Below are 16,460 nucleotides of genomic sequence, written 5' to 3' on the forward strand. Positions count from 1 at the left end.
GGAAAGATAATACAGTTATAGTTGAAAGTAATGTCAGAAATGAAAAATGTAGTCTTTAAATGAAAAAATTGATAGACAAACTATACATTAGATATGATTTAAGAAGACATGATAAATTGGTTATGTTATGAGACAAAGACAATAGTTTCAGATACTCCAACCTATTTCTAAAAGGATTTCTAGAAGTATAAAACAGAGAGAATGACAGAGAAGAGAAACTTGAAAAACTAATTCAGGAATTTTCCAGAATTGGAGAATGATGAGTTCTTGGATGAAAAGCATCTGCAAAGTACCAAAAATAATAAACAAAGCAAATTAAAGAGGAAAATCTTCAAAGTTACCAGATAAAACATCAGATTTTCTACCAAAATAATCACCATGTTGACAGCGGACTTCTCATTCACAACACTAGATGTCAGAAGACAGTAAAATAATATATTCAAATTGATGAGGAAAAATAATTGTTAAACTTTATTGCCATCTAAAATAATTCAATAATGAAAGCAATAAGAGACTTTAGGAACCCAAAGACCACAAGAATTCACCACTCACATACAGCCTCAATGAAAGCAATATTGAAACATGTACTTCTGCAAAAAGTAAAGCCAGAGAGAAAGTAATGAATATCTAAAACAACAGTGAACCCCAAATTAACAAAATAATTTTAGTGTGTAATTTAACTTAAATTTAAGTAGCTTAAATATTGACTGTAAAATATGTTATGCTTAAGCTGAAAATCTAAACAGCAATAACTCAATTAGATATAATGTGTTAAAATTCATACTATGTTCAGTACTGAATACTTTAAGAATTTACTAGAAAGTTTTACACTTAATTACGCATTTAAAAGTAGATGGTAAAACACTAAAATGGATATACAATCCATAGCAGAAAAGGAGAAAAAGCAAAAAAAGGTAAAGAGAAAAAAATATAAAATAGGAATAATACCAAATATATGACTATTGTAAACATATTAATCCTACCAATTAAGAGAGATTATCAGACTGGGGAAAAAATAAAATCCAGTTAAATGTTACTTAAAGATGTACATTTCAGTCATGATCACGCAGATAATTTGAGAAGTGGAAAAATACAAGAAAGAAGAACTTAATGGTGAAAATGTCCTGTTTACATATCACAAGAGTAAATACTTAAAAAATGTCAGACTTTCCAAAATCAAATTTTAAAATTTCATGCAATTTCAACCAGTATCCCAAAGTGTGTTTTGGTTTTTTTTTAATCCGTGGCACATGAGTTTGAGTTAGCATTTGCTCAAACTAGCTCAAAACTTAGTGGCTTAGAATACCAATTTATTATTTTCTCACAATTCTGTGGGTTGCCTAGTAGATCCTTTGCTGATTTACTCAGACCCACTCTGCATCTGCATTCGGCTAGATCAGTTAGAAGGGAAGGTCCATGCTGGCCTCATTCATATATATGGCAACTGGTGCTAGCTCAGTCCTTCACATGCCCCCTCATACTTGTAGGTACCTCATACTGAGGTACCTCAGTCCTTCACATGCCCTCTCATACTGCAGTAGACTAGGAGAGCTTCCTTATATGGTGGTTTCAGTGCAGCATTTCTAGAAGGCAGAGCCTTTTAAAGCCTAGCTTCAGAAGTTGCTTAAAGTCCTACCACATTCTATTGGTCAAAGCAATTTAAAAGACCAGCCCAAGTTCAAGGGGTAGAAAAGAAACTCCACGTTCTGAAGGAAGCAGCAGCCAAGCTTACTTGGCAAAGGGGTGCATATTAGGAGGAGAGGAATGTTTGACCATATTTTGCACTGTGTCACACTATTATTATTGTTATCATTATTAAGTGATGGCAGTTGAGACAGTATGGTGCTGGTTTAGGGAACGACAGACTAATGTAACACAAAAAACAGTCCAGAAACAAACTTATGCCAGTATGGAAACTTGACACATGACAAAAGTGGGGTTGGTTACAAATTAGGGGCTTGGAAGGACTATTTGATAAATAATTCTGAAAAAATTGCTCACTCATTTAGAAAATGATAAAATTTGATCCATACTTTATATTACAAATAAAAATTGACTCTGAAGGTTTAAAAAGTTACAGAAATAAAACTGAAAGAGAAGACTTTTAGAAACACAGGAAAATATCTACTCAGGATTTCTTTAGACACAAAAGAAGTAAAAGTCTTAAAGGAAAAAGCTGATAAATTTGCTACCCTGAAATTAAAGATACCACAGAAAGTGAAAACACAGGCCACAGACTAGGAAAAGATATTAGTATCTTGTATAACTGACAAAGGATTAGTACTTAAAACAGATAAAGGATGTTTATAGATCAATCTTTTAAAGAAAATGTCCATAGTAAGGAAAAGGTGGAAGTGGGCAAAAGATTTTAATAGGCAACTTACATGAAGAGGAAACCTGAATGGCTAATAAACATAAGGAAAAGTACTTGTTCTTACTAGTAACTAGGAAATGAAGTTAAGACCAAAATTTGATTCCATTTCATGCTCATCAGATTGGCAGAATTTTTAAGTCTCAACAGACCAAGTATTGGCAAGATTGTAGCATAATGTAAATTCTTATATATGACAAGTAAGAGTATAGATTGATAGAGTTACTTTGGGGAATAATTTGCCAATATTAGGTAAAATTGAGATTGACCACACTCTTCAACCTATCTAGAGAAATTCATGCAAATGTGTATAAGGAAGTACACAGCATGGTTATTGCAGTTTTTTTTAATAATGGTAAATGGTTAGAAATATTCACCAGCAGAAAAATGGATAAATTGTTGTATATTAACAAAATGAAATGTTGTGCAGCTGTTGGAAATGAAAGAACAAAATGGATGCACCTTAAAACCAATAATGAAGGAAAAGAGTAGGTTGCATGTTACCCTTTACATAGAGATTGGAAACATGAAAAACAATACTATTTATTGTTTATAGATACAGACAAAACTAAATTCAGGCCAGAATATTTTTGAAACTCTTGAAGTGACCTGTATATCACATTAGTCATATAGCAGAAAGAATATTTAAGTATTAAATAATTATATTATCATCCCAGCTCTTTTACTAACAACAAAGTTACTTATCTTTTCCTTGCAACAGCAACCTTACTGTAAAATTCAAGTAATGAAATCATTCAAAACAATTGGTTAAGGGATCCTCTCCTAGCACCTAAACCATTCCCTGAGTGTATGTTGCTGAAAATTATCTTCACTCTTCCAATTTAGTGTTCCCTTCATTCTAAATTCTATAGTTCTTTCATTTAGTATGTTAAAATTTGAAGGCACTGTTTTTTTGTTTTGTTTTGTTTTGTTTTGAGGCGGAGTCTCGCTCTGTCGCCCAGGCCGGAGTGTGGTGGCGCGATCTTGGCTCACTGCAAGCTCCGCTTCCCGGATTCACGCCATTCTCCTGCCTCAGCCTCCAGAGTAGCTGGGACTACAGGTGCCCGCCACCACGCCCAGCTAATTTTTTGTATTTTTAGTACAGACGGGGTTTCACCATGTTAGCCAGGATGGTCTCGATCTCCTGACCTTGTGATCCGCCCGCCTCAGCCTCCCAAAGTGTTGGGATTACAGGTGTGAGCCACCGCACCCGGCCGGCACTGTATACTTTAAGTTTGTTTATATTTTGTACCAAGTTCAAATTATGATAATATAGATGTGGCTCTTAGGGCAAAGTGCCAGAAGAGCTATAAATGCCAAATACTGACTCTACATTTGTTACCTTTAGATAGTCAGGCTAGATTAACTGCAGAAACTAAAAGAATGAAGAGTTTCAAAGAAGAAATATGGAGCTAATAGTACCAAAAGAACCGTGTTTTCATTTTCAGGATTTCTTATATTTACACCAAGGTTACCTTAAAGACATGAATTCTTTCTTCTCTTTAATTCTTCTTTCATATTCATATCGCATGTCGTTTTTTTCATTACACTTTCTGAACTTTATTCTATTCCTTAAAAGGTGTCAGAATTCAGGTTGGGAATACAGCGTTTGCTCTCTAATTATGCTTTTGTCCCTTCCCTCATGGAGAAAGAATAACTTTTTGGCTTTTGCCACTGTGATTCTATTACACTAATGTCAAGACACCCACAGTTGTATAACAGATGAGATTTATATGTAATTCTAAAAATATATTTGCTAAAAATGAGAAATCAGTCTCAAAGAAGTTGACAGTGAACACTAGTCCAGGCCTTACTGACTTTATTCTCAAAGTACTATAATCTTTGTTTTCATATATTTGGAATCGGTGAACACAATGGAAAGCATTGCTCTTAAGATAGAGTAACTCTGACATTTGAGACTTTAATGCATATGTTCATGACGTATTTGTTTCCATGGCAGATCAGTGGCTTGTTACTAGAAGGATGTAGTTTTGATGGAAATCAACTTTCTGAAAATCAGCTTGATTCTCCCAGTGTGTCATCAGTGCTCCCTTGTTTTATGGGCTGGATTCCACAGGTAATACATTTTTAACAAGCACAAGTTTTAATTATATCAGTTCTCTCTTAGATTTTATCTTTTCAAGAAGACATTCTTGGCCTGTGTATTTTTGTTTGCTTTCTAATCTCACCTGCATTTGAACAAATTTGCAGTCAAAAGTACTTTATCCTTTATCATGTTTAAGATGCACAAGACATTTGAAAACCTTGATTTTGTTATAGAAAGAATAACATAGTATTAATTTCTGGAGAGTTTATAGCCTGGTAATAAAAAAGCCTTTAATGATAATAAGAACTACCATGTGTTGCATTCCTCTTATTTTCAGCAATGTGTGCTAGGTACTTTATATGCTTTACCTAAAATCCTCCTCAGAGCAGCCATGCAAGGCAGATATTATTATTCCCACTTTCAAATGAGGAAACGTGCTCACGCAGGTTAAATGACTTCTCGTAGTTAGCTACACAGAAAGTGATAGAATTAAGGTGTTAATAGATGTATGGCTTTGTATCACACAATGTCATTATGCAGCTGATAGGTGGATGAAGAAAACAATCTTAAAGACTTATTTAGTTAACTTTTTTCCTTTCAAAACCATTATTGAAAAACTTTCAACAGTAGAACTTGGGGTATACATGTCTTTCAAATAGGACATAGTTGTAAAGAAGCACATAACTTTTTCTTAATAAAGTTAAGAATGCACATATGACTACATGTGAATAAACTTTAAAGTTCTGATTCTGTATCTAATGAGCAACAAAACTATTTCATGTATTGCTTACTACAAGAAAAATGAGCTTTCTCATTGGGAAATAATGCATTGAATTTTCGAGTTATTGTCATTCTCCTTATAAAATAAAAATCAAATGCACCAGAGTATTTATTTAAGGAAAATCTTAAAAAGTGATAGCAGTTAGCAACATTGCCAAGACAGCTATAAGAGTATCCTCTGACCTAAAAGAGCATATGTTTCTGTCAAAATTCCCTATTTTTCCCCCATATCAGCTTCATTTTCTCCAAAATTAGAGTGACTATAAGATAAAGGAGAGAGAAGAGACTGAAAGAATCAATGTTTACTTCAATCTTGCTGTTAATTCCTATAAGAATTTTCTACAAAAATTTGGTAAATTATGAATGACACATTTTTCTCTTAGGTGTGTAAATTAAATTGAAACTTATATACAAAAGTTAAGGTTGGAATTTGTCAAGTGTTGTGAATATAATATACAAAATTGTTTAGGATGGCAGAGATAAATTCCAATGAATTTAAATTATATAAACTACTAATTCTCTGGAAAATAAAATCCATATAATGATCATGAGGAGGAGAAAAAAAAAGTAGGGCGAGTATAAACACGTTCACTTGAGGAAAAACCCAAACAATAAAAATAGAGCTTGAAGAGCAACTAAGAATAAATATAGGAGAAAATGACCTGGAGTCATACCCACGTACTGAACGCAAATCAGGAATGCAGTGCTGTCATGGACAAAGCCAATCTGTTACCAGGTTGTATGAAAAGCAATGTGACTTTACAAGACTAGGAATTGATAGCTTGGCAATATTTTACTTTGTGTATTATTTCTATCCAGTTTTATTTGTCATACTTCTGAAAAGTCAGGATTGGAATAAAAAGCTAATTTAATTTGAAAAATAGCTCATATAAAGAGAGGTAAAATAAATAGAGCATTTATCCTATAGAAGAGATGACTAAAAGTTAATATGAACTTTTTACTCTTTTTCTTCTTATTATTATTATACTTTAAGTTTTAGGGTACATGCGCACAACGTGCAGGTTTGTTACGTATGTATACATGTGCCATGTTGGCGTGCTGCACTCATTAACTCGTCATTTAGCATTAGGTATATCTCCCAATGCTATCCCTCCCCCGACCCCACAACAGTCCCTAGAGTGTGATATTCCCCTTCCTGTGTCCATGTGTTCTCATTGTTCAATTCCCACCTATGAGTGACAACATGCGGTGTTTGGTTTTATGTCCTTGCGATAGTTTGCTGAGAATGATGGTTTCCAGCTTCATCCATGTCCCTACAAAGGACATGAACTCATCATTTTTTATGGCTGCATAGTATTCCATGGTGTATATGTGCCACATTTTCTTTTTTTTTTTTTTTTTTTTTGAGACGGAGTCTCGCTCTGTCGCCCAGGCTGGAGTGCAGTGGCGTGATCTCGGCTCACTGCAAGCTCCGCCTCCCGGGTTCACGCCATTCTCCTGCCTCAGCCTCCTGAGTAGCTGGGACTACAGGCGCCCGCTACCACGCCCAGCTAATTTTTTGTATTTTTAGTAGAGACGGGGTTTCACCGTGTTAGCCAGGATGGTCTCGATCTCCTGACCTCGTGATCCGCCCACCTCGGCCTCCCAAAGTGCTGGGATTACAGGCGTGAGCCACCGCGCCCGGCCTGTGCCACATTTTCTTAATCCAGTCTATCATTGTTGGACATTTAGGTTGGTTCCAAGTCTTTGCTATTGTCAATAGTGCCGCTATAAACATACATGTGCATGTGTCTTTATAGCAGCATGATTTATAATCCTTTGGGTATATACCCAGTAATGGGATGGCTGGGTCAAATGGTATTTCTAGTTCTAGATCCCTGAGGAATCGCCACACTGACTTCCACAATGGTTGAACTAGTTTACAGTCCCACCAACAGTGTAAAAGTGTTCCTATTTCTCCACATCCTCTCCAGCACCTGTTGTTTCCTGACTTTTTAATGATTGCCATTCTAACTGGTGTGAGATGGTATCTCATTGTGGTTTTGATTTGCATTTCTCTGATGGCCAGTGATGATATTTTTCTGTAAGATTTTCTCCTGGGCTTTTACACTTGTACATGACATGTAATGGAAGAATTTGTTAGTGCTTCCCCACCTCCTTTTTCCCCTTCTTTCTTTACAGTGAGCCTCCTCCTTTTCCTGTAATCATACTACTTTCAGAATGTCTGTCCCATATCAGCTAAGAAGGAAAGAACATGAGATCTACTGCTAAGTGTTTCAGTACACAAAATTCTCTAGTTCAGCAGACCTAAATTGTAGTCCAAGTTTCCAAGCTTATGAATTAGGTGATTTAGATAAGGTACCTAACTTCACTGAGCCAGTTTCCTCATTTGAAAATGGACATAATAATGTTTCTGTAGGATCATGCTGAGGATTAAATATGTTTGTGTGTGTGTAAAGTACCTAGCACAGTGCTTCATACATGGTAAGTCAAATTTATCCTGTTGTCAATAATTTAAACTTTTATAATGCTATAATGTTTTATCTTATTTCATATGGTACTTTTTAGTTTACCAGTACTTTCACTCATTATTAAGTTATTGTTGAGTTTTTATATACCAGATGTTATGCTGAACCCTGGGGTTACGAAGATAAACAGATTTCTCCTGCAGAGTCTTCCACCAACTGGGGAAGCAAATAAGCAAAGAGAGTACTACAGTTCAGAATCATTAGTGCAATTAGAGAGGTTTATATAAAGCGCTTTGACAGATGAGGGAGGCTTCAACTCTACCATGTGTGAACAATGAGGGAAAGTCAGATGACCTCGCTGAGAGAGGTGGCAGCTTCTCTTGAACTGTTACTTGAACTTTAGTAATAACAGTTTAAGGACAAATTCAAAAAAGATAGGGTAACAAGGCATTCCAGACAGAAGTAGCAGCATATGTAAATATATGCAGATAGAAAAGAGCTTAGGATATTCTGGGAACAGCAAGTATTGTACATCTGGAGCATAAAGTTCATATGGAAGAATGGTGGGGGATGCGGCCAGAAAGGAAGGCCAAGACCAAGTATGAGAAGCTGAGTAGCCATGCCAGAGTTTAGACCACCTTATGGTCAGTAGGAAGCCATCAAGAATTTAGAACAGGGCCAGGCATGGTGGCTCACACCTGTAATCCCAACACTTTGGGAGGCCAAGGCAGGAGAATCACTTGAGCCCAGGAGTTAGAGCCTGGCTTGGGCAACATAGCAAGACCCCATCTTTATTAAATAAAAAAAGAATTAAAAAAAATTTTTTTTAAAGAATTGAGAACAGGAGTATGGTAAGATCAGATTTGTAGTTTTAGAAAATCGGTCTAGCAGTGAGTGGTTGGATAATAGATTGGCACACTGTGAGATACAATTATACCGGCATCTCATAACAATCCTATGGGTTTGGTACAGCAAATTTTCTATTTTTCTGATGAAAGGACTGAGAATCAGGTAAGTTAAATGACTTATGAGTTCCACAATGGTAGCATTAGTGTCCAGACAATCATAGTGAACAATTATTTGCACTGATTACATACCAAGCACTATGCAAGGTGTTTCAAATACAAGATATTAAGCTTTTATAAAAATTTTGAAATAGGAATTGTAATCTCCATTTTAAAGTAGAAAATGGAGGTTTAAAAGATTATGTTTTATTATATGATAATAATATAACTCAGAACTTTGGTAACTAAACATTTTTTTACACCAGAAGGAGGTTATTTCACAAATTATTTTCACAATATTATCTGACACCCAGTATCCCTGAGGAGCTTCGTTTCAACAGAAACTTGCCCACTAACCCAGTCATTTGCACAACACTGCTTTGAGTTAGGCTGCAGCTCCATTTTTCAAAGAACATTTTAGGTTGCAAAAGATTGAAGAACTTCAACATTGTTTCAGTATGTGGTGATACTTAAAAAAGGGTATCATCAATAAATTCTAAGACTTCTACTGGGGCATGAAGAGGAAGCTCTATCATTGCCTCTATTTGAAATGCAGTGTACTTTGTGAATTAACAAGATTGGAATGATGAATTCAAGGAAAAATGAAAATAAATAAAATACTGATGAAATATTTTTCTAGTATTTCTGTTTACCATTATCTATGTACTAAGATAATATAACTGACATTCACACTATTTATTCATTCATGAAACAGATTTTTTTTTTTTTTGAGATGGAGTCTCACTCTGTCTCCCAGGCTGGAGTGCAGTGGCTCCATGATACAGATTCTTAAAGTTACTCCAGTTCCAGTTCAGTGCAGTATTTTTGGTTAAATTAATATTGGTTCAAATTAAGATATAGCTAGAGGATTTTACCCAGAAAGCATTAGCTTTTTCCAGTGCATTTCTTAACATGTTTCTATATATCATAATAATTCTCTATGAAAAATGATTCAGTAAACAAACTTAATAAACACAATATTCCCTCCCTTGGAAAGTCTTATATTAACAGCTCTGAGAAGTCCCAAAGATTACTTACCACACAACCTTCTCATGCACCTACACCCTATGCTCCATCAGGATCTAATATTCCACATAGTATGATTTGGTCAACACTGCTTTATGATGAAGACCAGTCTCAGTGATGCCCTTCTGGCATTCCACAGGAAGTCAGTTTGCCTTTGCTCTATCTTCCTGTAAATAATGCTCCTGAGAGTTTATCAGCCCCACAGTAACATAGTAGTCCTGAGCCAGCCTGAACCCATGAGGCTGGATCTTCTGATAGGCACAATTGACAATTCAGCTTCAGAAAAAAATTTATTCTCAGAGAAAATAGAACGATAAAATATTTACACAAGCTACTCAGGAAAACAATCATTACTTTATATTTTGTATAGATGTTAAAATATCACATATATCAGAAGATATGTGTTGAAAGTTCTGCCTTCTATACACTCTGGTTTGAAAATAACAAATATTTGACTAACATATTTTGTATGTTATTTTTTTTCTTCAAGGACTTATTATGAAAGTAATGATGTTATCACTATATTGTTGAAAAATCAGGGAAGTATATCTTTACCAATATACATTTTGAAACCTAGCTAGACATTCTTAACAGAACAAAGTCAGAGTATTCATTGGTAGCAAGCTGTTTTGTTTCCTATTTTGAGATTTGTTTTCCCCAGAATTGCATCACTAAATTGTGCTACTTGTACATACATTAGAACTCCGATTTCCTATCATTTCCTCTTCTAAAAAAGAACTGTTCATTGACTTGATTATAAACATTCAGAAAGCATGTGTTAAAATAAGTTGGACTGTGCATAGACTGATGAATATATTTTGTTTTGTCTTCATATGTGTTTTGTTATGAAATTTAATTGAAATTGACCAAATAGCTAATATGAGTAACCTAATAATTTTGTTTTCATTGTTTGGTTTTGCTTTTCCTTGCTTTCTTTGGTTTGCAAACTAAGTGATATCTAATATGGTAGTCCCTCTGTATCTGCAATTTCAGTTACCCACAGTCAGCAAATAAATGAATATAGTACAATAGGTATTTTGAGAGAGAGAGACCATATTTGCATAACTTTATTATTATGGTATTGTTACAATTATTCTATTTTATTATTATTTATGTTAATATCTTACTATACCTAATGTATAAATTAAACCTTATCCTAGATATGTATGTTTAGGAAGAAACATAGTATATATAGGGTTTGGCACCATCCGCAGTCTCAGGCATCCATTGGGGCCTTGGAATGTATTCCCCACGAATAAGAGGGGACTACTGAGTCACCATTTTGCCTTTGAAAATTGCATTGTCTTCTTTCAAATAGTAGTGTATTGCTTGCTATTGGTAGAATGTATGTTTTTAAGTCATTTTGCCCAAGGCATGGGCAAATTTTGTTGTGAGACATTCAGGCTTTTCTTGGACACTTTAAGAAAGCAGAAAAATTATGCAAGATGTTTATTCACATAAAACAATTTTTATTTATGAAAAGCTAATTGATTCAAATGAGTGTAAAATTTCAAATTTTAGCCTCATTATTGAACAGAACTGGACCAGTTTGTTTTAATAAAGATATGGTTTATGAACACATCAACCATTTTAGAGTAATCAATCACAATTTATAGATTTTGAATTACTATAATTGCACAAAACTTTGGAGGAAATATAATGTGAATTATTTGAAGTCTTCCTAATATATCTCCTTTTCTGCATTAATTGAACACAGGGTGTTTGTTCATAGTTATTAATAAAATTTTAGTTTCATCCAAATACTTCAGCCCAACAGTGTCTTATGTTTTGCCTGTTAAACATATTAAAGAGGGAATTAGGTCATAATAATTTAATTCAGTTAAGGAGTATTCAAAGAACTTCTATATACACAAAACATTGTGCTAATATAATAGTGAGAATGCCAAAAATACTTGTCCCTGCTTCTACTGTGAGCATTTATTTATTGGAGACTTAAGAGCAAGTGTATTTAACTTTTTTACAGAAGTAACATTTACCACTGAAGAGATTTTGAGAAGTGACAAAATATCAAGAAGCCACTGTATTGCTTTGCTTTAAAACACTAGGTTTTGAAAGAAAGATTTGTACCCTGGCTGTAAGACAAACAAAGCCTACAACTAAAAGATTTGGAAGAATTTGGAAATATATACAAAAACTAGTAAACTGTTAGTGAATATGCAAAAAATCAACTTTAAGTTGATAATAATCAGCATTATTAAGTTCCTAATTTAAAGAGAAATAGTCTTTACATCGATATAGAGAAAATCTCCTGACTAGAAAGGAATAAAATTGTAAAACATTTCATTGTGGTGTTTCTATTTCAGTTTTGATCATAGAAGTAATGGAAAACAAAGCAAATATCAGGTGTTGGAAAAAGATAATTTAAGACCTTTCCCAGGATTAAAAATAGGCAATCATAGATTCAGATCACTTCAGTCTAACAAATATGTGATCTTTGTCTGCTCTTTGCCAAAGAATGTAAAGGAATGCTTGCACTAGGCTTTACCTTTTAAGATCGGCTAAGGAGTCATGACAATTACAGGTTTTTATTCCTAAAGCTTTGCCATCTAAGCAGAATTGAACAAGAGGGAAGAGATTAGTCAGTGACTGATAAAAGTTGAAAATTCTCTTTATCCCAAATCCCACATTTTTTTTTCTGAAGTTCAACTGAGGATTTACTCTCTCCATGAATCACTGTTAGGTTAACATATCCCAGAGTAGCATTTTCCTTATTTTGATTTTCTGAAGTATATATTTTCCGAAAACTTATATTCTAGATATTTGATATGTGTGTATTTTGTTTCCTAAAGTAAAAATTCAAAGGAGATTATTTTCTCTATTTGTCTATGTACTGAAATGCTTAGCCTTTACAATTCTAGGCACAATATTAGCATATAAAGTGCTGTTAAATGAATAGCTGAATAACTGACAAGCTCATCAGTGCAAACAGATAATTAGAAAAATTTAGGACAGATGGTGTTTTTATCTATTTGGGAATGATTTTACCTAGAGAATATGTCTTGTTATATGTAAATATATGTAAATCAGGTTAAGTTTTAAGAATGTTAGGAATGAATAATTTTTTGGGGGACATACTGATTTATATCAAGGGCCAGAAGAGTCAGAGCAGTTGTTGGTGTGTGGGTATGTGTGTGGGCGGCGGAGGGAGAGAGACAGAGAGAGGAGCAGGATTGGAAAAGATAATGTAAAGTTCATATAATGCCCATTTAGGCTTAAAAGTAGAATGTCTTAATTTTCTATGAAAGAAAATTATTTTATTGCTATCATAACACCATTTAAGAGATGTAGTAGCTGCCAAAAAGCTGATTGTTTTCTAGTCGATTTGAGAATTAGCAGGGAATAAGGAAAAGGCAGTCCAAAATTAGAGACATGTGGATAAATAATACTTATATCTGGAGCTCTTTAATATGACATCTGATTCTTTCCACATCCTGTGAGGTGGGCAAGTGTCATTTGTCTTTCTATAATAGTGAAACTGATGTTCAGAGAGTAACCTCTACAGGGTCAGGAGCTCCTAGACAAGTACTCCAGAGCCTGAAAATAATTTATTTCCATAAATGATATTGTGTTCTATTTTGCAAAGTAACAGAATAAGAGACATTAGTTGCTAACATTCATATACTAGAGTGTTTTGTCAACTGTAGTATCTGTGACGACTTTGCCACTTCCTAACTAGGCTACCATGGGTAAATTCTCTGTGGGCTTCTGATGTGTCACTTTTGTAATATTTTAAAATGGGTCTAGCTTGTCTCTTAAGTTCCATTCCAACTCTGCAAAGTAATAATTAATTGAATAAAATCATATAAATTCAGTAAAAATGCTAATCCTATATTTGAATTGGAAATACAATTATGAACTCATGATGTTTTTCTTTTAAAAATACATGATTTCTAAGCTCCAGTCACTAAAACATCCTAGAATTAAAATTATCAATTGGCCGGATGCAGTGGCTCACGCCTGTAATCCCAGCACTTTGGGAGGCCGAGGCACACGGATCACGAGGTCAGGAGATGGAGACCATCCTGGCTAACACAGTGAAACCCTGTCTCTACTAAAAATACAAAAAAGTGGCCAGGCGTGGTGGCAGGTGCCTGTAGTCCCAGCTACTTGGGAGGCTGAGGCAGGAGAATGGCGTGAACCCGGGAGGCGGAGCTTGCAGTGAGCCGAGATTATGCCACTGCACTCCAGCCGGGGTGACAGAGCAAGACTCCATCTCAAAAAAAAAAAAAAAAAAAGATCAATTATTCCTAGCACCCAAATTATGGTCTCTAATACCATTTCTCTTGAAAGAAACTAGGAATCATCAGATTAATGACTAATTTCTAGGGCAGGAAATACAAAAGATGAACTTGTATAATAATACTTGTCATACTAGAAAGGCAGTGAAACTATTGAAGAGACAACTGGGGACGTATCAAAACTCAGGAGCCAACTTAAAAAGTTCCCCCTGAGCAAAGACTGACAATTTGAACACCAATGCAGTAGCGATTGCGTTGCATTAAAGCACATCATATATGTTTAAACCCACCAGTTCATAATACCATTTTTTAAAAAGAAGGGGTGGTCATTGATCACCTTTGGAGTGTGCTAGGAAACATTCACTGTTTTGAAAACACATAAAGGGAAATAGGCATTTATCTAGTTTTTCTTATATGAACTGCACCTCATGGTAATAAAAAAATTGATAAGTGGAAGTTTCTCTTTATAGACATATTTCTGCTTGGAATAAGGAATGATAGATTACCCCTTGTGTAACCTTGAATGAAAAGTGATTATCAGTGGCCTCTAATAGCCAAAAGAGAGAGACAACCAGACATATGCTGCTTGATGGAAACATCTAGTACCACCTATGCGGTATTTTCCAAACATTGAGTCTGAGCTCACCTCTAGATCCAGTTTATAGGAATACAAGGAACAGACAGAGCAACGTGATACCATGGGAACGTAACCCAAAAAAGAATGTGGGAAACTATTTGGTATAGTTTCTTCTGCAAACAAATTGCTAGGAAAAGAGGAGGAAAAGCTTACAGATTTAGGAGACTTAAGAGACATTTCAACAAACTGCAAAGCATAGGCTTCATTTAAATTATGATTCTAACAGAAAAACTCCTTAAAACAGGAGATGAGATAATGGATGTGTGATGATATTAAGGAATTATTGGTAGTTTTCTACTGTGTGATAATACATGGTTCTATTTTATTTATAGAGATATATATGTAAATATTTATAGGTGAAATTTTGTAATTGTAAGGTGCTGTTCAAAATACTCCAATGTTTGGGGCTAGGGAGAGGTTGTAAATAAAACACGATAGGCCATGTGTTTCATTTTGTTGCAGGGGGATGATAGGGGTTTATCATATTAATTTGAAACATTTCATAATATAATATTAATATGTTTGTTTCCTTGGTTATCTAATAATCTGTTTCCAAATAGTGTATTGCTTTATTTTAAAACAAGTTATTTTTTAAACAGGATGCATGTGGTCCATATTCTCCAGATGAGTGCATCTCTTTGCCTGTTTACACAAGTGCTGAAAGGGATCGTGTGGTTACCAATATTGATGTTCCATGTGGGGGCAACCAAGACCAGTGGATTCAGTGTGGAGCAGCTCTATTCCTAAAAAATCAGTAGAATCTAATGACAACAAAAGCCATCTTCACAAAAGGGAACATTGATTCTTTAAGCTTTAAATTAAACATGTGGTCAGTCTACATTTGAAATGTTAGTTCAAAATATTAACATATAGTTACCTTACGTTGTTGATGTCATTGAAATTTTAATGTGTAAAAGCAGCACTGTGCATCTTTTAAAGTAATAAATTAATGGAGTTATTGTTAAAACAGAGTATTCTTTTGACAACATTAAATATTTCTGTGAGGAAGTTCACTTTTCCAGTGGCTCAAAAATTTGTTTTAGGTCAGAGATTTTAAGTGGTATATTAATCAATAATAAGTATTTTGGCTGTCATTTGTGTCATAATTATTTAATAAAAGAGCATTCATAATTTTTGCAGTCTTCCCATGACTCTTTTTACATACTGAAGAATGTATTATAAAGTTATAATGAATGTATAAAAGTATCAACATGAATATAATTATACTATGCTAATTATAATATACAAATATATAATTATTGTCATTATAATTATATACTTATAACTAATATCTTAAGGTAATTCAAATAGGAATAATTCAGGTGACATAATAATGGAGGATAAATTCTGGTTATTAAACATTCAGCTTTTTTGTGTTTTTGTTGTTTTTTGAGACAGGGTCTCACTCTGTTGCCCAGGATAGAGTGCCGTGATGCAATCACGGCTCACTGCAGCCTCAACTTCATAGACTCAATCTATCCTCCTATCTCAGCCTCCTGGTACCTGGGACTACAGGATACACCACCCTGCCTGGCTAATTTCTTTATTTTTTTGTAGAGATGGGGTTTCGTCATGTTTCCCAGGCTGGTCTCAAACTCCTGCACTCAAGCGATCCACCTGCCTTAGCCTCCCAAAGTGCTAAGATTACAAGTGTGAGCCACCACACCTGGCCTGTATTTTTTATAGGAGCTATTATTTTAGCTCTGCAAGATTCCCCGAAATCTAAGGAACCAAAAATACTGTTCAGTTGAGTGATAGACATTTTAGTATCCTATGAAGTTTTTTGCAGCTCTATCCTTGCAGCAAACAAATTCTAAGAGCTGAGGCTTATATTTTTGATAGTTATTTAAAACAAGTCGTATTAATGAAAAGTTATATACTTAGAGGAGAAACTAAAGATAAAATGG

At 34.5% G+C, this 16,460-nt stretch overlaps 1 protein-coding gene across 2 annotated transcripts in view; it reads left to right on the top strand.

The window, feature by feature from the left end:
- Positions 1-15,688, top strand: part of DYNC2H1 (dynein cytoplasmic 2 heavy chain 1) — a 374,041-nt gene extending 358,353 nt beyond the window's left edge. For both annotated transcript variants that reach the window (XM_003828371.5, XM_003828370.6), the window contains 2 exons: positions 4,332-4,448; positions 15,153-15,688. In XM_003828371.5, coding sequence (XP_003828419.1) covers positions 4,332-4,448; positions 15,153-15,311 — 276 coding nt within the window. In that variant the 3' untranslated portion in view covers positions 15,312-15,688. The remainder of the gene's footprint in view (positions 1-4,331; positions 4,449-15,152) is intronic.
- Positions 15,689-16,460: the final 772 nt, after the last annotated feature.

The sequence above is a fragment of the Pan paniscus genome, chromosome 9, assembly GCF_029289425.2.
Source record: "Pan paniscus chromosome 9, NHGRI_mPanPan1-v2.0_pri, whole genome shotgun sequence".
Classification (NCBI taxonomy): domain Eukaryota; kingdom Metazoa; phylum Chordata; class Mammalia; order Primates; family Hominidae; genus Pan; species Pan paniscus.